The sequence below is a fragment of the Lepidochelys kempii genome, chromosome 3 (genome assembly GCF_965140285.1).
Source record: "Lepidochelys kempii isolate rLepKem1 chromosome 3, rLepKem1.hap1, whole genome shotgun sequence".
In the NCBI taxonomy this organism is placed as follows: domain Eukaryota; kingdom Metazoa; phylum Chordata; order Testudines; family Cheloniidae; genus Lepidochelys; species Lepidochelys kempii.
Genome location: NC_136382.1, coordinates 208,543,162 through 208,568,920, shown reverse-complemented (window position 1 = coordinate 208,568,920; position 25,759 = coordinate 208,543,162). Strand labels below are relative to the sequence as shown.

Genomic DNA, 25,759 nt, shown 5'->3' with positions numbered 1-25,759 from the left:
CTCTTCACCCCCACCTGGAATTCATCCCTAACGTAATTTCAGAGTTGCACATGAGAGAAAGAACCCACTTACCAATTTTTTTTCCCCAAAACTGCATGAGTCTGATAAGGAAAGGCCAATTCATTCTCTAGATGTCTGAAGAGTGCTGGCCTTTTATCTACAAAGAACAAAAGCACTTAGAAAGACGCCTACACTTTGTTTGTCAATAGCAGAGAAATCAAGGGGTCAAGCTCTATTTGCACAGAGACTTTCTAAATGGATCTCTGGCTGCATTATCCTTTGCTACCAACTAGCTCGCATCCCTCTCCTGGAGGGAGAGAGGTCCCATTCCTTCAGAGCACAAGCAACCTCTGCTGCATGTCTGAGAGAGGTACCTCTGCTGGAGGTATGTTGGGCAGCTACCTGGAGCCCCTTGCTCATCACGCTTTGGTCCAGTCTTCTACTACAGACACAGCTGTGGGGATGGCAGTATTACAGTCAGCTGTCACGTCTGCGCCCTCGCACCCACCTTATGTTTGACCATTGCTCGCAAATCTCCCATGTGTGAACTCGACATAGGGACCAACGGACACTGCTACTAAAAATCTCCAGACTCAGGCTCGTGGTGCGCATGCGGACTCGCATGTGAAAGATGGATAGGGAGCACACATCTTGAAGAACCTCCAGTTACAGATAAGTAACCTCCATTTACTTACCCTGCACAGTACCTGGAGTTCTTTGAGATGTGTGCCCCTGTGGGTGCTCCACTCCCCACCCTCCTTTCCCTTTGCTTTAGAGTTTCCTCTGAGGGACTTTGCGGTGGAGAAAGAACTGAGGGCAATTCACCCATGCAGCCCTATATAGCCTCGGTGTAGGGCATGAGGATGCGTAGGGTGAATATGAGGGCCAAATGAGCACTGCTCCTGAAAATCTCTGATCAAAGGTGCATGGGCACATGTGCACCTGAAGTCAAACCCTCATAGACTTTAAGATCAGAAGGGACCATTGTGATCATCTAGTCTGACCTCCTGCACATTGCAGGCCACAGAACCTTGCCCACCCACTGCTGTAATAGACCATAACCTCTGGCTGAGTTACTGAAGTCCTCAAATCATGGTTTAAAGACTTCAAGGTTCAGAGAATTCTCCATTTACACTAGTTTAAACCTGCAAGTGACCCGTGCCCCATAGTGCAGAGAAAGGCAAAAAAAAAACCTGCCAGGATTTCTGCTAATCTGACCCAGGGGAAAATTCCTTCCTGACCCCAAATATGGCAATCAGTTAGACCCTGACCATGTGGGCAAGACCTGCCAGGCAGATATCTGGAAAAGAATTCTCTGTAGTAACTCTGAGCCCTGCCTATCCAGTGTCCTGTCTTCAGTTGGTGGAGATTTTTGCTACTGGCAGTTGCAGATGGGCCACATGCCATTGTAGACAGTCCCATCAGGTCATCCCCTCCATAAACTTATAAAGCTCAGTCTTGAAGCCAGTTAGGTTTTTTTTTTCCCCACTGCTCCTCTGGGAAGGCTGTAAAAAAACCCTGATATGAAATGAGCATCCAGTATTCCCTCTGTCTTCAAGGCACTTTTGTAGCCTGGGTTAGAGGACTGTCATCAGGTTACGGGAAGCCTGGTGCCAGGGAAACTACAGTGCTACTGTAAACAGGCTGACCAGAAGGAGAGCGGCCTGAAGGGGTGTTTCCCAGTGGTGTGAAACTCCCATATTCTCCTTGTAGTCATTTAAAAGGAAAAGACATGAAGTTGGCCCTAAGCCTGAAGCAGTTCGGAGGGGATTTCTTTTTATCATTGAAGGTTCTAGTTACATATTTTCGGTTAAGCTGGGTGATATATTACTTGGGTGTATGGCAGAGGATTGGGAAGGGATCACATGGGTTTTCTGAGAGACCATGTGGGTTTTGTGTTGGCTCCTAATGTTCTTGTGATCCTAAATCTTGGCTCAGATCTTGGTTTCTAAGGGTTCTTTGTCTTGTTTTCAGATCTCGTGTAGATTTACCTTGTTCCCCTTCGCGGCTGGTGTGTTCCTCCCAACCAGCACAGATGCTGTCCATCGACACTGGCCAAGTAGACCGTCAGGCGAGCGGCAGGATGGATGTGTCTGCTTCTGTGGAGCATGAGGCCCTCAGCAATGCTTTCCGCTCCGTGCCGCTGGCGGAGGAGGAGGACTTTGATAGCAAGGAGTGGGTTATCATTGATAAAGAGACGGAGCTGAAGGACTTTCATCCAGGTGCTGAGCCGAGCACTTCTGGAACTACAGACGAAGAGCCCGAGGAGCTTAGGCCGATTGACGAGGGCGAGGAGAGGAGGCGATTGGGAGCGGAAGCTGCAGTCCGGCCAAAGATCCACGATGGGAGAACATGGGGGATGCAGCCTGTGACTGAGGAGGACAGTTCACACAGGCATGAAGGACACTGTCAAACGGTATCTGACAGCAAACCTGAACAGCAGCCAGGAAGCCCGGCCCAGTCACCGTTACACTCAGCACCAGTTCTCCGACAGCGCAGACGGGAATCCGAACCAATCGGTCCTCAGAGACAGGTAAGACATGCAAATGAACCGCAGCTCACCCACTGCACTGATCTCCTTCTCTGCTCTGTACCCTCTTGGTCTAGCTTAGGAAAGGCGCCATCTGGGCAAGCCCCTGCTACACTCGGGAATTTTGCTGATCCCAGCACTGGTGCCTTTGTAAACCCGCCCTGTTCAGGCTGACATGTCAGAGGTGCTCCCCGTACTGGTCAGATCACACCAGTGCTTGGCATGTCTTGTGACCATCTCCACCTGCTCTAGGTCTGTTTGAGCAGTGTCAGGGCAAGGGTGGGCGGAGGGCAAGGCGCTCGTCATGGCACCTGGGTGCGTCAGAGAGAGCAGGCAGGGTCATCTCTCAGTCCTCCGCCCTGGATCTAGGCAGGCCAGAGGACAGCAGCGGTGGTGCTCAGAGGGTCTCGGATCTGACCCAGTGCCATCTTGGGGCAGGCCCTGGCTGGTGCAGGTCACAAAGCAGCTCTTTGAAAATGAAACTTGGTTAAGAACACGGAAGTGTGTACGTGTCAGTCAGGAACTCTCCTCCCCCCCGTAATCATCATCTGAACAAACACACGCATCCACATACACACCGCAAAGTGGACGCTCAGACCCATTGTTGTTAGGGGTGGGTTGTTTGCAGGAGTGCTCGATAAGTGCTCTGTCTCCAGAAGACATTCAGGAAACGACTATCCTCATGCCAGGGAGAGTACAATGTTAGGGATGGATGTGCGCTTCTGCCAGGGGCTGGCATTTGCATGGCCGTGAGGCTCCCCAAGCAACAAACTGACCCAGGGATGGTCCCAAAGACATGCACAGGACATAGTAAGGCCACGCCTTGCCCCATGGGACCCTCCCTCAGGCCAGTGAGCAGTCCCAGGTGGCCCATCTCCTCCCAACACCTCTGCAGAAATGTGTGCCGCGGTGTGGGGCTGTAGCCACTGTGGGCAGGCTGGAACCACTGGAAACAATCACTGGACAAACCGCGTCAGGGTGACAAGGCCAGGCGCCCCTCTGGGTTCTGTTCCCGTAGAACCTGTGTCAGCTGTAAGGCCCCACAAGGGCTTAGAGACATGCAGCCAATACACAGAACCCTGGCAACATCCTGTCTGCTGTGCATCCGCTCCCGGGAGCTGGGCCTACAGTTATGGGCGAGGGGTCGCTGGGGACAGATACAGCAGTAGCAGGAGACCTGGAGACAATGGGCTTGTGGGTGACTTGCTTCTAATGTGCCAAGTGGCCCCAGTCTCCAGCAGGCTGTCAGATGCAGGCTTCTCCCATGTTCCTTGTGCACCAAATTGCCCCTTCCTAGCTGCTCCTTGAGTGCCCGGGCTTGGATCCAGGTGTGTGGCTGCTCAGCGCTGCCGGCCAGTGCCAGGTTTGGTTGAATGGTTGGTTTCCCCTCTAACTTACAGCCATGCTTAGATCGTACAACTGCCTCTCAGTGCACAGCACAGCTCTGAGGGGAGGAGTGTGCACTGGGCAGTCACGCAGCCATCTGTGGACTCCTGTGTGAGACGTGAATGGGTGGGGAGGAGAAAGGCAGCTGGGAGGAAAGCTCTCCAAGCCAGCCCGCTGGTGGAGGAAAGGAGCTGTGGAGAGCCAGAGTAGAGCTAAGGGCCCTGACCCCCACATGCTTTTATCCAGCCCTCACTCATAAACATCTGGTGGGACTTGGCTTGTGCCAGCCTGGCAGCTGACTGTTCTAACAGTCCCGGCAGCACTTGGTGAGTGGAGGGGCTCCGTCAACCCAGTATGGCCTGCGTACCATGAGCTAACTCAGAGGAGAACTCCAGGAATCCTGTGAATCTGTTAAAGCTCTGACCAGACATCGTGCATGCGAGTGAATCGTGCTGAGCCATGCAGGGTGTCTGAGGAGGTGCAGCTCACTGCAGTACCAGCTGGCAATAGCCACAGGTGGTGGTGTGTAGATACAGGACCCACTCCTGGTCCCGCTGAACTCCCTTGGACCTCTGTGAGCCTGGCCTCCAGTTCTATTTGGTACTTACATGTGAGATTAGCTGCAATCCTGTCTCCTTACAGCGGTACCTTCCTGGAGTTATCCATTCATCTATCGCGCTACCGTCCTGTCCCAGCATCTCCCAGGTGCTGGCAGTCTCTCACTCCTCCTCACCAAGAGGATTAGACTGCCCTTATGGATGACTGAATTTATCAGAATGCGGTTGCTGCTAGTGTGTGTGAGTGTGTGTGCGTGCACACAAGTGCTACTTTGTGTGTTCGTGAGCCTGGCTTTCTGTTACTGAAGCAGGAAGGAGCCTTTATCCAAACCCAGATAACAGACTCCAAAAGTAAAAATGTCTCAAAGCAGCAGGTTAAGTGACTACAGCCTTCCAGTTGCCGCCCAGGATAGAAACACAAATTCATGTGCGCTCCAGGATTTTGGCTACCGGTCCCCTCTGCACACTTTGGCATTTCTTGTAGCATGTTCCTCATTCTTGCCAGCGTGCCAGGAGCTGTACATGAAGCGGATAAAAACAGTCTCTGTCTGAGGAACTGACACAGAGAGGAGAAGACATTCTGCATAGCCCATGGTGCTGTTAGCTATTCTTCTTCTTCATCTTCATCTTTCCCAGATACACGTCACTGAGTTGGAGAGGGATTTTTCATGACCTGTGTCTCTGGGTTTCATGGAAGAATTGATTCTTTAGGACAGATTTGAATGAGCAAGAGGCCTGGTGCAGTAGAACTGGGAGTTTGGTCCGTGCACAAGGAGCATGATGAAAGGAGGCACAAAGCCATGGGTAGGAGAAGGAAGAAGGGGGATAAAATCATTGACACCCCAAAGAGTACAAGGTAGGAGGTGACAGTAGATGCAGGCAGAGCTGTGCATTGCCTAGGGGGAGAGGATGAGCCGCTGAGCTTGATGCTCAAGGCAAGGGGGAGTCATAGGAGGGATTCAAAGAGGAGAGTGATGAGGGAATTGGGATGGGGGAGGAAGCTGCAGTAATCACAGTGGGATATGTCCAGGGCAGGGACATGTCTGAGCTGCTGGGATGGAAGGGAAGGGTCCTGGAGGGAGAAACAGCAAAGCTAATAATAGCTAGGGTGTGAGGGAGGAGCTGAAAATGCTCTGAAGCTCCTGGCCCTGCGAGATGGCGAGGAGAGTGGTGGTGATATGGCCGAGGAGAGGGGCAGAAGTGGGGAGTAGGTTGTGGAGGATAAAGAGCCCTGTTTTGGCCGTGTTGAGTGTAGCCTGGCCGTGAGCTACTCAGGTGTTGTCAGAGAGACAGGCACAGGGCTGGGCAGAGGCAAACACATGGGTGATTGAATCCTCAGCACCGATATGGTACCATGGCTGAATCCATGCAAGCAGATGAAGCCACTCCGGAGTAAGATGTGCAGCTAGAAGATCAGGGGACCAAGGACAAAGCCGACAGGGAGCAGAGACAGGACCTACTAAGGGATGCTGGAAGTGCAGTCGAAGAGGTGAGAGGAGAACCAAGAGCCAGCAGAGCCATGAAAGCACTATGCAGTGTTGTGTGCACTGTTAACAGCAGCCAACCTTCCCCCTAGAGGTGGCCGCAGTCAAGCATTTGACAGGTGGGAAGTGCCAGGTTTATGGTGGTTTGTGCAACCTTAATTCTGCCCCTTTGTGTGCCTGTGCTGTGCACTGAGTGAGGCATGGTCCTGGGGGAAAATAGTGGGTGCTTATGTAATTAAAGGCCGTCTCCTAGCGCGTGCACACAAGGGGCCAGAACTGAGACTGCACAGGCAGCTCTATATCTGGCATGTCATGAGTTTCAACTGCTCGGCTCTGCAGCCTGGCTATCATTCTTTTGACACCCCCTTTTTCTGGAATGTCCTGGGTTATCTGTAAATGGTAAAAATAAACCCCATTGTATGCAACTGAAACAGGGCAGGGTTTGAGCCCCAGTCCTTGAGGCCCCAGCACAGGCCGCTGTCCGTGGAGCTACAGGGCTAGCGGCATGAGACGGCTGCTTTTCCAGGAGGAGGATGGGCCTCTGGTGCCCTGTGGTGTGTCTGGGGCGTAGCCAAGAGGATCCCAGTGCAGCAGTGAGAGACTCTTGCCCCACATGATAGCACCAGAGTGAGGTATGGACTGTTGGGGCCATGTGCTGGCTCCAGAGGGATGGCTGGAGGGAGCCCCGCTCAGCTCTCTCTTCCCTCTGCCCCTGGGATTGGAGGACTTCCTGCCCCTTGTGGTGCTCTCAGAATGGGGCATGGGCTGCTGGGGCCATGGACCAAGTCCAGTGAGGTCAGGTGCAGGGGAACATGGTACAGGTCTCTCCGTCCCACCCCTGCCACTGCAGTAGTTGTGACAGCTCCCAGGCATTCCCAGTGTGTGCTAGGCATCCTAAATACCGGAGCCCCGGCTGGCTCCCCACATGTCCATGCATATCTATATAGACAGACTGCACACACCCATGAATCACGACACTGCTGAAATGCAGTCGCAGCCAGGGCAGTGAAACAGGAAAGCTGTTCAACATGCCTGGAAACAACATGCATCGGTTTAGGACAGGAAGTGAAGGGATACCAGGGGCAGCTAGAACTGCAGGGGGAAGTGAGGATGGGAGAATATAATTACCCTATTTGGAGCTTTGTCAGGACCGTGGGGTGCCACCCAACTCTTGTGAAATGTGTCACAAGACCCTGTAACGACCACACGGAGAAAAGAGAGGAACGAAGGAAATGGTGGGTAATGCCAAGCGAGCAGGAAGAGACTTGGGTAGGGGCTTCTCTTGTGAGAAGGACTCTGCGCATTCCCCGGCTTTCCTCTGACGTGCATTTGGGTGGATTTTCCTTGGTGAGTTATTTTCAGATGTTCATCAACACATTCAACATACCTAGTCAGCCAGCCCCTCCGCCTGCTGTCTCTGCCCAGACCCCAAGAAGACTCACCTTCTTTCTAGTCACTTGCACCGAGCTGAGCTAGCCAGATAGTCTTCCCTGTAAACCGTGGCCATGGGGCAGAGGCAAGACAGGCCCCACCAGGGCTGCAGGGGCCACTGCGGCACCTCCTGTCCCTCTGGCCCCCATTCAAAATAAGTGTCCACTGCCTCTGACATGGGCCACTCTTTGCTTGTCTGCCTCAGTAGGTCTGATAAAGACTTTTCCTGCAGAGCCTCTGCTGCAACCGTCCTGTTTCTTTGCTAGTCCTGCAGCCGTTTGTTTGCCTGTGGCTGTCGGGCAGGGGACGTCATGCCTGGTGCATCATTGAGAACTGTAAGCCAGGGCTAAACAATGTAGAAAAAGCAACTTTTTAACAACATGCCTGGTGAACAGTGCTGAGGAGCCGATGTGTGGCTGGCGTAGGGGGAAAGGGGCCTCGTGCCTCCTAGCCCCAGGGCTGCTGGGCCCAGCTCAGCCCAGCCCACACTGCAGGCTACATGGAGTTTCTATACAGCCCTGAGGGCTGCCCAAACTTGTGCCTTTGGGTGATCACAGCAGCTCAGAGCAGCCAGGGCACAGGAATGTGCTGACTGCCCCCACCCCCTGCCTCTGGGGGTGCCCACCCAAAGGGCTTCCTGCTCCTAAGGAAGGTGCAGAGCCCGCTGTCTACTCCCACAATGGACCTCCCGCAGCAGGGCTGTTCCCTGAGAGGGAGGGGACTCATGGACTTTGGCACACTGCTTGGGCTGGCACAAAGGAGCCGTGGCACAGAGGTGTTTCCCTGGGCTTCCTTGGTGGGTAGCAAAGGTACTAACGAGGTGGGTTGCGGCTGTGAGTTGGGGTCTGGGAGTGAATTCCCATTTCTAGACACGGATGTGTGAGTCTCCTGGCACTTACATGCTTTAAACCCACCGGAGTCACAGCTTGGAAAGCAGGGGGGCCCCAGCCCAAGTGCACGGGGAACCCCAGTGCTCACAGCCAGCCCCAGCTCTCTGACAGTGCTTCACAGTTGCTCTCTACAGGTCTCCTCCTCACCAGAGTAAGCTCCCATCTGCTCCCTGACACCAATCCCCAGAGACAGCCTGGGAGAACGGACGACTAACAGTTTGCCCTAAAGCTCCCCAAATCCGGGCTCTGCCAAACCACAGCTAAGAAACCCTCCTGCAGATAACCCTGCCTACTGAGATCTTTCCACTGAGAGATCATTGCTGAGAGATCACTGGGGGCTGTTCGCTCCCAAACTGTGATGACCATAACCACCGTGGCATCACGTAGGGAAGGGGGTGTCTCTCAGGTAGCCAGGACCTCAGTCATTTAGGGCTTTATTGATCACAACCAGCACCTTAAACGTCACCAAGAAATCATCTGGTATCCAGACAAATTGTGGTCTGCCCTGGAGTCCCGGCTGCAGAACCTGGACACCACGTTCTGCATTAGCTGCAACAGCAGCAATCAGAGCTTGCTGGGACTAAGAGGTGGATAAAGGGCCACGCTTCCAGAAAAGGCACGCTGCTCCCTTATTAGACACAGCTGAGAAGCTCGTGACACTGAAAGTACTGAAGGGCAGGCGCAATCCATCCGTTGGGGGTGCTGAGATAACTTTGTCCTGTTCCGCTTACTTCTCCCCTCCTATAGGCATTAAAACTGTCCTGGTTAGCTTGGGCTCCTTTGGGCACCGAGTTATTCCACCAGCAGGATCAGGCATCAGCTAGGACTGTGTGCCACCAGCATACAGAAGACCTCACATTCACCTTCTTGACAACCCCATCCGCATGTTAACCAGAGGGGGGAGGACAGAACTGTCTGGTGCTTTGCTAGGGTCTGCGAGCATGGCAACACACCTCACGCACAGTGGCAGTGAAGACAGCTGGTAGTCTGGAAAGAACTGGCATGGACATGTTTATCTTTATCTGCCACTGGCAGGAAGTTATCAGCTAATTCCCTAGCAGAGTTCCTGTATGATACCCACCGCTACCACCCAGCTCTATGTGTAGGTATATGGGTGTTGGAGTATGGAGTATGTTGAGGGGATTACAAACTGGGGTTAGCTCAGGGGCTCTCTCTGCGGCCTCTGCCTATGGATGCTGGTGGAACAGGGCTGGTGCATAAATAATGATGCCCACAACTTGAACACTGCGTGCACTGCGTGGTCATCCCATCTCAAAAAAGCTCTATTGGAATTGGAAAAGGTTCAGAAAAGGGCAACAAAAATGATTATGGGTATGGAATGGCTTCTATGTGAGGAGAGATTAATAAGACTGGGACTCTTCAGCTTGGAAGAGAGACAACTAAGGGGGGGATAGGATAAAGGTCTATAAAATCATGACTGGTGTGGAGAAGTAAATAAGGAAGTGTTATTTACTCCTTCTCATAACATAAGAACTAGGCATCACCAAATGAAACTAATAGCAAGTTTAAAACAAACAAAAGGAAGTATTTCTTCACACAACACACAGTCAACCTGTGGAACTCCTTGCCAGAGGATGTTGTGAAGGCCAGGACTATAACGGTTCAAAAAAGAACTAGATAAGTTCATGGAGGATAGTCCATCAATGGCTATTAGCCGGGATGGGCAGGGATGGTGTCCCTAGCCTCTGTTTGCCAGAAGCTGGGAATGGGTGACAAGGGTGGATCACTTGAGGATTCCCTGTTCTGTTCATTCCCTCTAGGGCAGCTGGCATTGGCCACTGTCAGAAGACAGGACACTGGGCTAGATGGACATTGGTCTGACCCAGTATGTCCGTTCTTATGTTGTTTTTCTTTTTCAAGTTTGTTTTCTGGAGCATTTGTTCTTCTGGGTGTGGTTGAGAGCTGAACGTGGTGTGTGTTGTACCGGCAGAGCAGGGGCAGTGCCTCTTTGCCCCCCCCCCCCCACAGTCCCCTTGCCCTCGTGGTTCCTAAAAGTCCCCTGACCCTACCTCATGCTCTCACTACTTTGCATCCTCTCTATAACTCTTGTGTCATGCAGCAGGTGCCTGGGAAGTGGGGTGTATGAAGCAGGCGTGTGGGGGCGTTGACTTTCTGTCTGAGTTGCCGCGCAGACATGTCTGCAACTGGTTCTGCCCTGTCGAGTGTAGGTGTGAGCACCTTGTAGTGCAGGCTGTGAACACACGCTGGCTGGTGGGTTTTTTGTTTTTAGCTGCCTGGGTTGGTTCATTGGAATCTCGGACCCCGCTCTGGAACAACATTCCTGAGAGACTAAAGTTGAGTCACCAAAGAAAAACACCCAGGCCTGACTCTGAGCCCTAGTGCTGCCCAGTCTGGAACCGCAGTGTGGCTTCCCTGGAAAGGCTGGGTGGTGCTGGTACCATATCTGTGATCCACCACATCTGGCCGTGCACAGCTATGAACGCCGAATCTAGCCAGAGCAAACCACCTTTACTGCTAATGCTCCAAAGCTCCCCAGCCCTTTCCCGCCGACAGAGCTCTCGACAGGTACTGCGGGTAGCGTGGGTGAGAGACCCAGGTGCGAGCTTTCCCTGCTTCTGCTTTCTGCATGGCCTGGCCTGATTGACTTGTGGGGTACCTGGTGTGGCGCTGCCTGCCGGGGGCTGCAGCCCAAAGCGACTCTGTCCACCATGCATGGAGAGGTGCAGGGGCTGAGAAGGACTTTCCCTGCATTGCTTGGCCCCGTGTCAGGGGGCCTCTGTGGCTCCAGGCACCAGAACTGTGAGCAGGGAGACTGACAAAGTTCCCACTGCCGGCAGCCCGGCTGTATGGAGGAGGGAGCTGTCCTCCTGGGACAGAGGGGGGAGAGAGGCTAAGGGTGACAGGGGCAGGTGGGGTGGGGGTCTGGGCAGGGGTCAGGGCCTGGCCGAGGATGACGGGCTGCAGGGGGCAGGGACAGAAGAGGACAGGTTGGAAGGGGGCTGAGCAGTACTAAGGGAACAGAGCAGAAGAAGGGAGTATAGGATGCAGGGGCAAAATGGAGGAGGCTGCCTCAGACTCTCCTGCCCCTGCCCCCCTTCCCCACTCCAAAAGACCCTGGGTGCTCTGTCCCCCACCACCTGCCCCTCTGGTCCCTAATATCTTCCTCTGGGTCCCCAGTCAGCCCAGGTCCCCCACATTCCCCTGCTGCTACTGGCTCTGACGGAGGGGCTGGTGCCTTCACCCAGGCCTGCCCCGCCCCACTGCCCAGGGGCACACCATGGGGGCCTAGGAAACCATTCCCCACTGGTGAGAGACGGGCCATGCTGTGCAGCAGGCAGGCTGCGTGGATCCTGTTCAGTAGATGGGAAGCGGGATGTACCCACGCTGCCCCAACCTGTGTAAGTGCCATCAAGCTGGACTGAAGTCATGGAGTGGAGAGACTGAAAGCTGTGTCTGGGTGTGTGCCAGCCTACACAGAGAGAGAGAGAGAGAGAGAGAGAGAATATTTCTTCCAAGAGATCATGCCTGTAGAGTATCATAGAATATCAGGGTTGGAAGGGACCTCAGGAGGTCATCTAGTCCAACCCCCTGCTCAAAGCAGGACCAATCCCCCATAGTTGCCCCAGATCCCTAAATGGCCCCCTCAAGGATTGAACCCACAAGCCTGGGTTTAGCAGGCCAATGCTCAAACCACTGAGCTTTCCTTCCCTCCCACCCCACACCCCCCCCCACACCCCCCCCCCGTGAGAAGAAGCTCTTTGGATTCTGGGCTCTATACGTGGAACCAAATGGCCTTTGCAGTCAGAGGGTCAGGGAAGAAAGACAGGAATTTATATAAAGTATAGCTCATTTACATGTATTAACTAGAGCTCCGGCTCATGGCAATCCAGACTGACAGTTCAGTAGTAGTTACCCAGCTACTGGATTCTGCCTCCTCCCTACCCCTCCGTGAGCGGTATACTGCACACAGGTCCGCCCAGAACAGAATTATATGACAAGTCCTAGTACCAAGTGACAGGCAATGAGTGGCTGTGCCGAACAGATATCAATGAGACGAGGTAGGAGCGCCTTCCCATCCATTAACACCGGCATAAATTCCATAAACATATTGAGTCCTTGGTTCCTCAGTGCTTTGGCAGTAGAGTTCAGGCATCCAATTAAAGGAGACACTGCTGTACTCCCCAGACAGTCCCAGCCCACCCCAAAAGGCAGCCATACCTCACCATGCTTGATGGGTATAGAAGGGTACCTCAGACACCTTTTATGGGCTGGAGGAAGGAGTCCCTGGGTGAGGGTCCTTGGCCTGTGTTATGCAGGAGCTCAGACTGGATGATCTAATGGTGCCCTGAGAAGCACTTATAAGCCTAAACACACTCCATCGCTGACAGGGAAGGGACTCCGAGTCTGCCAAGTGCAGAAAGCAGGAGTCGCAGCACTAGGGTCAGCTGAACCAAATGAAGGACACGCACAGTCATCTGAACTTTTACAGCAAGTACCCAAATGGGAGGTTGGTGCCTGGGTGAGACAAGTGCGTGTGCTGGCTGGGATTTGTCGGTCTTGGCATAGAGATAAGGTCCCGTCCTCAAGAACTGACCATGTACCTACCAAAGGGATGTGGGAGGGGATACTGGAAGGCCATGTGATCAGGTGAGGGGGCTCAGCCGCTGTCTACGTGTGCTTGTTTGCGCCAGGAGGACAGGCTTGGTGTGGGACAAGATGCAGCTGAACTTCCCCACCAAGTCACGGTACCCTCCCACACCCCTTTGCTCGGATTGTACTGTCAGCTCTCCAGGGGAGCGCCGAGTTCTTCTCCGAGACGTGTCTGTCCAGGAGGGGCATGAAGGAGGAGAGGATAGAGCCTTTACTGGGAAGGATGCTGCTTTGGGGGAAAGGTGCCTCCTGCCCGCTGGAGACCTGACGGCTCTGTGAGTGGACTTGAGAGACAAGCATGCTCCTCGGGGCTCAGGCAGACAGCTGTGGAAAGGGGAGGAGCAGGTTAGCATTCCCAAGTCCCCTGAAGCTAAAGAACCAGAGAACGTGGCTGGAAAGCCTCCATTTCCCTCAGCACCTAGGGAAGGCTGGGCGCTGCTCCTGAAGGGGTGTGTCGGTTTCCATAGCAGTCAGTGGTGTGCTGAGGTCCCGCCCATATAAAGCAATATATTGTCATGGGTGAGTGGGGGCATGGGGGCAGGAAGAGGCCTGTTGGGGGTGGACTGGGGCAGGGTGGAGTGATGGCAAACCCGAGCGTATCTTAGAGCCCCCAGGCTCCTGGCCTGGCCAGGGTCAGAGAAGGGGCTTACAGCTCCCTCCTCCCTGGGCTCCACTCTGGACAGGCCCTTTAACGTCCTTTGAGAAATGGCTGCAGTGGTCACTCCGCACTGACTGCCTTTCAGGCAGCCCCTGATTCTCCACGTGCCCAGGGTCGGTGCCCCAAGCCTGCGCCTGTTGGGGTGAAGGGCAGAGGCGGCGCACCGTGATTTCAGTGGCACAGGCAAGAGAAAGGACTGATCAGTCCACTCGCAGGAGGGTTCACTGGCGAATCCCAGGGCGAGCCGTCAAGCCCCAGAAAGGAGCCTGCCACCAGACCTGGCTAGTCAGGGAATGGGATGGTATCGGCTGTGAGGGTTTCCTAGCAGAGAGTTTCCGCCAGTGCCCAGCTGCTGGCTGTTACCTGTACGTAAGGTGTCTGAATGCCCCAGCTGCAGTGCCAAGATGAAAGGTGCAGAGAAGCAGGTGATGGAGGTGGCTTGAGGATCCAATGCCTGCCAGCGGGGGCAGGGGGCTGGGGTGCAGGAGTCCTACACCCCCTCTCTCCGTCACGCTGCCACGTCACTGGGGAAGGCAGGACGGCCCCGCTCCCCTGATGCAACCTGAGTGCAGGCGGAAGTTGCCCCGTAGGGTCTCCAGGCAGCCTGGCCCAGGTTACAAAGGCAGAGCAGTCAGTGAGGTCAGCCAAGAGCGGAAGCACTTGCCACCCGCCAGCGAAGATGTCTGCAGCATGCGCAGCACAAACCAGGAGCGAGTCAAGTCTTTGCCTGACACCTTTCCCTCCACTCTTCTTGGTCTTTTTCAGTTGGAGGAGGACAGGCATTCTCAGCACTCCCTCCCGAGGTACAGCCCCCTCAGAAGACTGGCGTCCTCCGTTTTCTCCTCCTCAGCCCTGGAGACAGAACACTACCCTCAGCTCGGTGGCACTTTCATACAGCGCAGCCGGTCAGCGGAGAGCAGCCCCGTGCGCATGCCCCACCGCAGGCACATGCCCCTCACGGCAGGAAACCACAGACTCATGCCTTCTGTCCTCCGCATTTCCAGGTCCCAGCTCCAGCAGGTGTGGGCCCGCTTCACCCATAAAACATAGCCCGTACGGAGGAGCAGCAGCCTCCGTAATGCAATAATAATGCCCGCCTCCCCACAGTGCATCACCACTTAATGCAATACTGAATCCCAGACAACACGGCCTAAGGTACTGTAACTTCCAACGCCCCCTCAGCCAGACCCAGGCAAGAGCAAACCCAGACTGAGAACACCTGCCTCTCCAGCCATCCAACACGCCGGGCGAGGCTGCATCCCGGCTGAAGATGGATGGGAATAGCCCCGGTGAAGGTCATGTATTAGAGGGCTGGCTCCGGAGCTCCTCTGCTGGGCTCCGTGGTGGTATCGTGCAACCACGGGGTCGTGAGTTCCCGGCTGCCTCACGGAACACGGGCACACGCCAAACACGTCTTCAGGTTAGGCCCGGAGTGCAGAGGCAGTGCAGGTTCAGAGAGCGCCCACTCCAGTAAAATCCAGGTCAGGTTTGTCATCATTAGTCTGTTACACTGGGCCAAATCTGGGGGCCATCTGACTCAGCCTGGATTCAGGTAGAGGCCCCCTGGACGTTTGGCTGAGTTAGTCCCTCAGGATTTGTCTCTCTGTGTGGAGTCCGGGTCACCGTTGCTCTGAAATCCCAGAACGTTTGTTGCAGTCTGTTTTTCACACGGTGACCACACCTTTCTGTCCCCTGTGACTGTGTCTCTGGTGTGTGACAGTGAGCCTGTTTGTTCTCCCCTCCTACAGCTGCTCCAAACCTACCTGCCTTGCCCCGGGAATGCTGCCAAGTGTAGTGGGCTAGTAAGGGTTTTCCTTACCGGCCCAGCTGTAGGTCGCTGTATTGAAAAATCCCTGAAGCTTTAGGCACCTCTGGCTTTTCATAGGTGAACCAGCACACCCACCTTGCCGTGTCCATTCTTGTGATAGCTCTGATTTTGCTTTGGTGTGTTTTGGCAATGAGCTGGTGAGCATACTGAGTCCCAGGATAGCTGTTCTCAGCTGTCACATGAGGAAAAGAGGGAAGTAACTTCCAGGAATTCTAAGTACTATTTTGCTGCTTCTCTAGAGACCCTGTTGCCTGGCACACGCTCCTGGTGCCCCAGGAGAGCCAATATCCCAAGGCATGCCAGTTTTCTTTCTCTTACTAGTTAGATCAGGTTTCTTGTGGGACTTGGACCTCACCACCCGCTGCACAGAGCCCCAGGACACCCTGTCCGAAACAGTGCCTGGAGTCGGAGGGGCTCGGGAACGTCAGGGGTGATTGAAATTGTCACCAGAACCCTGGTGTCATCTGTCAAAGTTCTCTGCGGAATATTGCAGCTCCCAGTGTAGCTGCAGTGTGAGGACAGGCTTGGATTACAGCCCATGGTAGCTGAGTGAATGCAGTATTTCTCTTCTCTCGAACTGAGCCTTTGGTCTGTTCTTCTGAGAGACGATGGGTTGTGACGATGCAAGTGAGTGCTGCTCTATAAAAGGAGAGGGGCACTGGTGAGGCTTAGGGGTTTAGAGGGATGTGAGCCCAGAGGAGAGGATTCTGGAGAATGAACTGAGCCCAGGGTGCTGACGACAAAGTTATGGGGAGCTCAGCCAGCAGAGAATGTGCTGGTGTGACCAGGCAGGACACAGCTGGGTGTTAAGAGAGAGATACTAAATTCTAATACTGACCTTGTACGGCATCAGAGGGCTGTTTCAGACTGAATCACCAGGAATGCTTCCTTCTCAGTTGTGGTCCATGCATGTCCCCATGGGAGTCCTCCATTCATCTCTTTGGATTTGTGATGTGTGCAGCCTTTTTATGTTAGTTCAAAAACTTCAACTGCAGTTTGGGGTTTAGTCCTATCATCAGAAAGGCATTGGTCACTGCCAGAGGGGGAAAACCAGACTAGATGAACCAATGTTCTAATTCAATTTGGCAGCTCCTGTTAAGTGTAGAAACCAGGGGAGAACAAGCTTTCGCTCCCCTCGAGAATAATGTTCAGGGAGATGGTTTCTGAAGGACTGATCGGCTCTGATTTTTTTTCTTTGTATGTTCATAACATTTGCTTTTACTGGACAGCATGTTCTTGAGCCTACAGTGTTACTAAAGCTACACATGTGAAAATCAGCCACATTGGAGAACTCGCACCCAAGAGTGTTAAAGGAGTTGGCCAAAGACCTGTCCAGACAGCTGATGTGAATTTTTAAAAGTCATGGAAAATTAGAGTAGTTCCAGAGGATTGGAAGAACCCAATGTTCTGCCAGTTAATAAATGAGATGGCTAGCATAATTACAGGCCTTTAATTATCAGGGCCAGATTAAACTTTTCTGGGCCTGGCGCCAAACATATTTGTGGGCCCCCATGGGGGCAAAGCATCATGGTGTGGGGAGGTCGGTCCCCAGAGCAAGGGGCCAGCCAGGGGCATTGGGGCATAGCATGGAGGGGTCAGCTCCGCTCCACCCCGCCCACTGCAAGGGCACTGTGTACAAACTGGCGGTTGCCAGACACACACTGGCCCGCCCAGCCCTGTGCTGCCAGCATGCCCCTTCCCTTCAGGGTGGGCCCGTGCTGTGCCACACAGCCCCCGACTCCATATGCCCAGCGTTCCCCGGAACTGCTATGCCCAGCATTCCCCCGCCCGCCCCACAGACCCTCCACACAAATGCACAGCGGCCTGCACACTACCACCCCTGCCCACCACGCCCCCACAGCCCACCACCACGACTACACAGCACCCCCCCAGACCCCCCCACTGCCCAGCATCCCAACACACAGACCTCCCCCACCGCCCCCCAAGACACCTCCCACTGGCCAGCAGGCCCCCCCACACCTCCAGAGACCTCCCTCAAACCCTGCCCCCTGCCACACTCGCCGGCCCTGCTGGAAGGTGATGGTGTCTTCCAGGCTGGGCTGGCAGCGCGGCCAGGGCCGGTTCAGTGCCAGGGCGGGGAATCGCTCCAGCCTCTTGAAAGTGGCGGGATTAGCCAGGCCAGGGTCTGCCCCTGCCCCAGCCGGGCTCTCTCAGGACCCACTTGCCTGGTGAGAGGGTGACAATACGTCCCCGTTTGGCCGGGACAGTTCCCTTATTAAGCTCTGTCCCGGCCGTTCTGACTTTTTTGACAAAAACAGGCATTTATCCTGTTTGCTCTTGACAACTGATCAGCTGGCAAGAGCAAACAAACAAATGCCCAGTTTACCAAGAAAGTCTGGTGCGCCCTCCTGGCGGGGCATGGAGGAACGTGTGTGTGGGGCGGGTGGCGACGCGAGGTGTCAGGCAGTGGGGCTTGGGGGGATCAGCCCCAGTCCCAGGTAGAATAGAACTTGAGGGGAGGGGGGGTTAGGGGCTAGCCACAGCCCCTGGCAGTGTTGCGGGGAGCTGGGGATGAGGAGGGGTCAGCCCTAGTCCTGGTGGCGGCATGCAGAGCTCGGAGGCGGCGGGGGGTCAGCCCCTGGCTGCAGTGTGGGAAGCTGTGGGGGAGGGGTCAGCCCCTGACCATGGCACGGGGAGCTCAGGGAGGGGAGGCGGGGTCAGCCCCTGGCAGCGCGGAGCCTGGGGGGATCAGCAGCCCCTGCCAGGCGGCACAGGGCTCCAGCTCTCTCAGCCCCAGCTGCCTCCAGGGGGCAGAGAGGAGCCCTCAACTGGCCTGCGATCCAACAGGAGAGGGCAGGGGGCAGAGGCGGGGGGGCAGAGAAGAGCTGGCGGGGCCTTGGAGTGCAGCCCAAGCAGAGCGGGCTGGTCCGGGGCCCCTTTGGAGCCTGGGCCTGGTGCCATGGTGAACCCGGTACTGTTAATTATCAGTCCCAGGCAAAATAATGGGATGGCTGACATATGACTCGTCCAGAAAGATTACAGAACTGTAATATAACTAATGCCAGTCACTGTGGTTTCATGTAAAACAGGTCTTGTCAAAGAACCTTGGTACTGTTCTTTGACAGGATCACCAGGCTGGATGATAAAAGTAGCTGCCCTGACATGATATACTTAGACTTCTCTAAGGCATTTGACCTAATACTGCAAGAGTCTGATTAAAAAATTAATTAATAGATTGAAAACTGGCTAATGCAGCTCTCAAATGTATTCGTAAATGGGAATCATCGACAAATGGGCATGGTTCTCGTTGGGACCCCCAGGATCTGATTGTGGCCAATGCCATTCAGTATTTTACCAGTGATCTGGAAAAAAGTATAAAATCTTTGTGGGTAAAGTTTGCAGGTGACACAGATTGGTGGGATGGTAAATAATGATAAGGACCAGGCTGTCATACTGAGCGGTCGGGATCACTTGGTAAGCTGAGTGAAGTCAAACAAACATGCACTTTAGAACAGCCAAAGGCAAGGCCAGGCATCAAGGTGCAAAGAGTGTAGGTCACACCGATAGGATGGGGATGCGTATCCAGGAAAGCAGGGACTTGACAAGGATTTGGGAATTGTGGTAGTTAACCAAGTGAATGTGAGCTCCCAGTGGGAAGCTGGGGCAGAAAGAGTGCAATGCGATTCTGGGGCGTATAAGCAGAGGGATGCTGAGAAGGAGCCAGGAGGCGGTGTTACCTTTGCGTACGGTACCAGGGAGACCATTACTGGATACTGTGTCCAGTTCTGGTGTCTATACTTTTAAAATGGTGTTGGAAAATTGGAAGAGGATCAGAAAAGAGTTATAAGCATTATTTCAGGTCTGGAAAACCTGCCTTGTATGAGACTGAAGGCACTCAGTCGATTTAGCTCATCAAAGACAAGGTTAAGAGGCGACAGATCACAGTCTCTGAGTACCTCCCTGGAGAGATCCTTGAGGGCTTGTTAATTCAGCAGATGGGCAGAAGGAGATCCAGTGGCTGGACATTGAAGTCAGCCAAGTTCAAACTGGAAATAAGATGCACATTGTTAATGTTTTTAATTTGTCAGCTGTAGATAACCATTGGACCGGCTTACCAAGGGATGCCGGGAAAGTGCCAGCATTTACATTGGGATTGGATTGGGGCACAAAAAGGTCTACGAAAGTGGGGGGAAGCAACCAAAACAAGCCATATCTGAGTGGTTCAGCACCCAGTCCATCAGGTCCCAGCGTCACCCACTCCAATTTGGTCCAGCCATCCCTCGGTCACACCAGCAGGGTAAAGGCCTCTGCTGTTATGCCCCACACACTTGGTCAGGGGCTATGGAGGGGCTGCCCCCCATTCAGCCCCTTCTGAGTTCAGGTTCTCAAAAATGAGTGAGCATAGCCCGCCTGTTTAAAGAGTTGTGAGGAGGGGAGCGGTCCTTTGCCCACCCCACCCGATCGCCGGCACCTATGGATTGGATGTCTTTGTAAGGGACAGGCTATTGGCTGGCTGCAGGAGTGGGTGAGGGTCTCTGGCCTGTGCTGTACAGGAAGTCAGACGGTTGGGGAGAATGGTCCCTTCTGGTCCTGAAAACGTAGAGACTGACCAGGCAGGTGCTAACTGGGGGGCTCTTGTTGTTACAGGGACATGGGGTGCGGTTTTGGGTTTGTTTGGTCAGATTATTATTTATTCACAGACTCAACAAAGCACAGGGAGCAGCACTGGGGGGTCCCCAGTTGTAGGGAGAGGGGGTGGCAGAGATGGTGGCGGCCAAGAATTTTCAAGTAGCAACTTTTTCATTACAGGATTCTAAAAAAAAACCTTACCCGCCGTGTGAGAGGGCAGGCCCCTAACGCCTCCCAGGTTCGTGCATTGCAGCAGTTCTCAGACCGAGGGCTGGGACCCCAAAGTGGGTCAGGACCCATTTTAATAGGGTCACCACGGCTGGCTTAGACTTGCGGGAGCCCGGGGCTTAAGCCCAAGTCCCACTGCCCGGGGCCAAAGCTGAAACCCAAGGGCTTCAGACCTGGGCAGCGAGGCTCAGATTACAGGCCCCTCCGCCCAGGGCTGAAGCCCTTGGGCTTGGGTTTTGGACCCCTGCCTGGGGTGGTGGGGCTCAGGCTTCGGTCCCCCTCCTGGGGTCATGTTGTAATTTTTGTTGTCAGAAGGGGGTCGCGGTGCATTGAAGTTTGAGAAGCCTGGTGTATTGTAATCACAGGTGCAAATGTTTAAATGAGCAATTGACAAATATTAAACTTCAAACCTCAGAAAAAAGTGAGTTGCAGCCAGGGTGTGTGTAAGGAGTTTGTTGTCTGAGTCAGATTTTCCCAGGTGCCTGCTACCTCTCAGAATTAACTTGCCAGCTGCAGCCAGTGGAAGAAAACTCGCTCTTCATGAAGTCAGACTCTGGTGCCTTCTATCCGTGTGCATTAGCCAGGGGTGCTTGTTTCCTGAATGAGCAGCGTTCTGTTGTTGTTGGCCTGTGCCCCATTCTGCACAGCACGTGTTCCCTGTCGGTATTTACCAGTCTTATTCAAAATAAGCCCCACTAACCTTGCGAGGACACAGTGGGGTAGGATCCAGTGCAGATCAAATTGTATGTATCTGCAGAAACCCGTCTATCTTATAACCTGGTTTCCATGTGTGGGCTGGGCCCCCTCAGTTCCTTCTTTTCTATGCCCAACACCCATAGTCTTCCATCCCTTCATCCCATAGCAAAGAGCTGATGAGACCTTGCCTTTTAATCCCGCTCTGTGAAAATGGTTCTATAAATGCTTGAGTAAAGCTAATTTAGGACGCTCTAGGCAAAGGCCTCCAATCTCCCTCCTCCATTGTCTGGATCACACCATCCTTGGTGAGTCATTAGCCCTCGTTTGAGTTGGTGCATTAGTCTCCTTCAAAGACCTTATAGAGCGCAGGGGAAGGCTCTGAGCGCTGTCACGGGAAGCTCTCTCCCAGCCCTTGCCTGCTGCAGTTAGACCCACACGGACTCTGCTGCTGGGGAAGTTAATCTTTGGTGGCCTGCGTCTGAAGCAGGTAAACAAAAGCCAGCAGCCAAAGAGGCTTGGCAAGGAAGAGAATATCAGCCCTTCTTCTGCAAATGTGGCCCGTTTGGGGTGCTTCCCACCACAGTTGTAGTCACCTTCTTCCCAGGCTGCGTGGTGTATAAGCAGGGGGCTGTGCTGCTGCCCTGCTGCTTTCATCCCTTGCCCAAGTCCCTTTTAGCGGCACGGCTGCTAGGGTGCAGGAGAGGAGCCCGTGGTGGTAGTGTGGTGAACGGCACCCCGCCACACACACACACACACACACAATGAGTGTCTCTCACTCTGTCACCCTTCTCTGCCCACGGGGTAGGACCAAACGACAAGGTGTTGCCCGAGGCTGCTGCCAGGGGTGTTCTGAAAGGGGCAGGCCTCGTCAGTTTTCCTATGTGGGGCAGGGGAGGGCCGGGCCCCCTGGATATGGTGAGTTCCAGACGCAGCTGCAGCCTTCCTCCCAGCATCCCCTTAAAGCTGTCTCTCCTGGCAGGGGGGCACCAGGCCAGAGGCATCTGCCTAGCCTAGCCCTGCTGCCAGCCTAGCTAAGTCACCACCAGTGCATTGCCTTGCCCGTGACCAGAGGGATGGGCAAGGCATTTTCCTGCCAAGCTGACACTAGTCCAAAGATTCAGACAGATCCCTCTGGCTATAGCTATGGATCCAGGCATAGACTAGAGAGTTATTTGCCTTCTGGTTTGTGAACTTGGTGTCCAGGGTGGGTGTGAGTAATTCAGGGTCAAAATTCAATCCGAAATGCACATGCAAAAATGCGGCTTCCACGCTGGCTACAGGGCAGGGCTCCCTGCGCTCCATCCCTCTCCCTTATCGCTGGCCTGTCTTCCTCCCTAGCCCACTCAGTCACCTCCCCAGATGACATTCCCTCCTTGGTGCTCCCTGGTTTCCTGTCCTCACCCCACAGATTCACCTGGCCCTGCACAATTCTTATCTGCTATCTCCACACCCCCCTGCATCCCCCTAGTCTGCCCCTGTCCCCCACAGCCTGCCCCCCTACCCCCATATTCCCCTACACCCCCTCAGCCTGTCTCCTGCCCCCCACATTCCCCTGCACACCTCAGAGTCTGAGTTCGGGGGTGGGGGGGGGTCTAGGAGACTGGCTTTATGCTTTTGCAAACTTGCTCCCTTCCCTTGCTGAAGTGGAGAAGCTCTGTTTAAATGGCATTTTCGCAGCTGGCACCTTGCTGGGGAGGAATGTCTCTTAACACTGGCGGGGTGGGGGGGGAAACACAGCTCCTCCGAGCCACTTCACTGCTTTGCTGACACCGCCCACGACGCTGCAGCTGCAGGGTGATGGGGTTCCTGCCGCTGAGCTGATTCAAAGGCCTGTTAATAATCCTCATTTCAAAGGGTTGTGACTGACAGCTGCAATACGGGGAAACAAAACTAAAGCTCCAGGCGGTGTTTGCTCTGTGCCTCAAACTAACCAAACCACTTAATCCAAAAGGGCGCTGCCCGACTCCGTTCCCCTGCACTGCCATGTGCTGGTGGCCTTGAGGATTTGACCTGTCCATTGTCTTTGGTTGCACAGAGCAGTTGTCTGGCAGGACATGGCAGTGGCAGTCACCTGCTCTGAGAGCCGGGGGCCTTTGTTTCAGAGCTGAGGCTTTCTAGTTAGACTAGGGGCAAGAAGTGACCCTCGGCACTTTAGCCTTTTCTCCATTGCACGGGTTTCCTCAGGGAATTGGGGTGCAGGGACTGGGGCACTGCACTTTTCAGACAGTTTGTAACAGAGCAAAGCCATTTAGAGACGGGGAACTGGAGAGCTCTTCCTGTCTGATTGACAGGTAGTTCTCAGAGCTCCAGAGAAAAATTGGAAATCTTTCCATTGTCTGAGCTTTAAAAAGCCCATTTCAGAGTTTATTCAGTAATAGTAGAGTGTTTTACCTTTCAGTAGCACACCCCATCCCAAATGATCCCAAAGCACTTTACAAAGTGTATAGATATGTGATAGGAATCACTTCTCCTCCCATTTAAATGCCCGCATCCCAGGAGATCCTGACCAAAGAAAGAATTTGACACTTCAGGGAGAATTTCAGGAGGCAGAGTGTAATTACCCATGTTGGAAGAAACTAGGCTGGGACTCGGGGGCTAATATCTGGACTATCCCAAAAAGCATCCCTGGGTTTCACTGTTCGCAAGTGGTCAGGATCGCCGGTGTGTGTCTCATACAGAAATGTACTACCCTGAATCCAGAGCCATGATCTTGGGGAAAGGAATGAGTGAAAGCCGAAATCATTTATATTTTAGATTCTTTGATGTTGAACAGCTGAATAATAAACAGGCTACCTGCCAGCATCTCTGAAACTAGCACTGAAATCAATGCCCGGTCTTTTCCCTCCTGCATCATCATTTTCTGACATGCTTCCTCTGCATGTTATTAGCACTTAGTTCACTTTGACCTGTGTGTTCTGCATTTAAGTGCTCACTGGTGGCACAAGAGTACTCTAGCAAGGCTAGGGTAGGGTTTCTATTGTTCATGAACATGGCCTGGGGAGGAGATCCATCACGTAAAGTCATTCGGCCCAGTGAAACTGGTATCTCTTCAGTGGGATAGAGGGAATCTCTCCACTCCCCGGCCACATGAGCTGTACTGTGTTAGGGCTGTATCGTTAACCCGTAACGCTTTCTCTGCTAGATAATAGGAGGTGTAGCGGAGAGCCTTGACCTGCCCCAATCAGATCTTTACCTTGAGCTGAGGCACTTTCTAAGTAGCTTGCACTGCATAGTTGGAAGCCCTCTTATCCTAGTGCGTTCAAGGTGGAAATCTCTTTGGTGATCAATGATGTGGAGATAATTGCTGGCCAAATTCTAGCATTGCTCAGGGCTAAGGGACAGAGCTGCCTGCCAGGGTATGTCTAGGCGGCAGCAGCAAGCCTCGGCGCCTGAGTCAGCTGACCCAGGTTTGTGCAGTGGGGCTGAAAATGGCTGTGTAGTTGTTCCCGCTCGGGCTGGAGCCCAGGCTCGGGGCCCAGGCAGGAATGTCTACTCTGCTATGTTTAGCCCTGTAGCAAGAGCCCAGGAGCCCCTGTCAGTTGCCCTGATAGGTTCTGAGACTTGCTGCAGTGGGAGAGGGTTTTTGTGGTGTAGACGTGCCTTGAGAGGCTTGTTGATAAAAGCGGGATTGTGTTTTCTGCCGGACAAGGTCTGAAGCCCTGAAAATCCGTAAACGCCTCTTTCTGCTTCTAGTAAACAAACAACCCCAAATACTTCTCAACTTGAAAACGTGGGGTGCCTTTCTTCCCAGCTTGGCTGCCCTCCATCTGCCCTCCCTCCACGCACGGATAGGTGGGTACGTCCGGGTCACTGGAGAGGCTGGCCAATATAAACCAAATATGCTCCCTCCCCTCCCCCCCACCCTTGCCCCCGTGGTGATGGTGTTTTTTTTGCTGGAGCTTCCATTGCTGATTGTGTGGCAGTACGGCCCGTGTCTACGAGCCCTGCGTGGAGTGCGATGGGCCAGGTCTATCACAGCGGCGTAACACAGGCTTTCTTCTCTGGCAGTGCCACTGGCCTGTGCACATCAATGCAAGTACCCCAAGGGCTATTGCAAAGGAAGAACCTCAGTGAAACAAAGGGCCATACCCTTGTCATGTCTGGTTTTGAGTGGATTATCCGGCCCTATGTGTGTATGCAGATTAGAGCAAAGGGCCTGGAGCCTAGTCAATCCCTTGTTTAGTACGATGTCTCATAGCACGTTGATGTCTCCAGTGACAGAATGCTGTGAAGGGGAGGGGGTGCTGTCACTTGGGACCAGCTGGGGTTGAGTCCATGAGAATGTTTGTTTTTTGTGTACTGTTCAATTATTATATACAAAGAGTAAAGGCTGATCGGTATGCCAGTTCCTTCCCTTGCTGCATTCTCGTACCATGTGCTCTTTGTCTGGGTCACTGTAACGTAGAGATCTGCATTGGCAGTTCCACACGACAGCACAAAAGATTCATTTATAGGAAATGTTTCTAACTCTCACTTGATGTATTGAAATTCCTTCTTTGTACCACAAAAACCATTGTGGGAAATGATCTTGCAATGAATGTACGTTTTTTAACAAGCTGCTAAACCACGTAAGGTGGGGGTGAAACTAACCTCCATGCTACAGTCACCTGCATGTATCTGAACATTCAGAGAGAAACTTGCTGTGTGTCGGGAGGCTTTACTTTTTTAGTATGCAAGGCATTTCATGTTAGCTCCTGTCACCCAGCGAACCTGGCTTATATCTTCCTTACAAGAACTCCTAGAGCTTCCTCATCATCAGCTTCATCACAAGCACAGGCGGGTGATAGGCCGACATGAAACACGCTAATTGCAAAATCTGTTCCATGCTCCCAGGTGAATAAAGGGGCTG

General features: G+C 53.6%; 1 protein-coding gene across 2 annotated transcripts in view; it reads left to right on the top strand.

Moving 5' to 3' along the window:
• TTBK1 (tau tubulin kinase 1) overlaps positions 1-25,759 on the top strand; it is a 156,666-nt gene that overhangs the window by 117,048 nt on the left and 13,859 nt on the right. For both annotated transcript variants that reach the window (XM_078852376.1, XM_073339827.2), the window contains one exon: positions 1,975-2,533. In XM_078852376.1, coding sequence (XP_078708502.1) covers positions 1,975-2,533 — 559 coding nt within the window. The remainder of the gene's footprint in view (positions 1-1,974; positions 2,534-25,759) is intronic.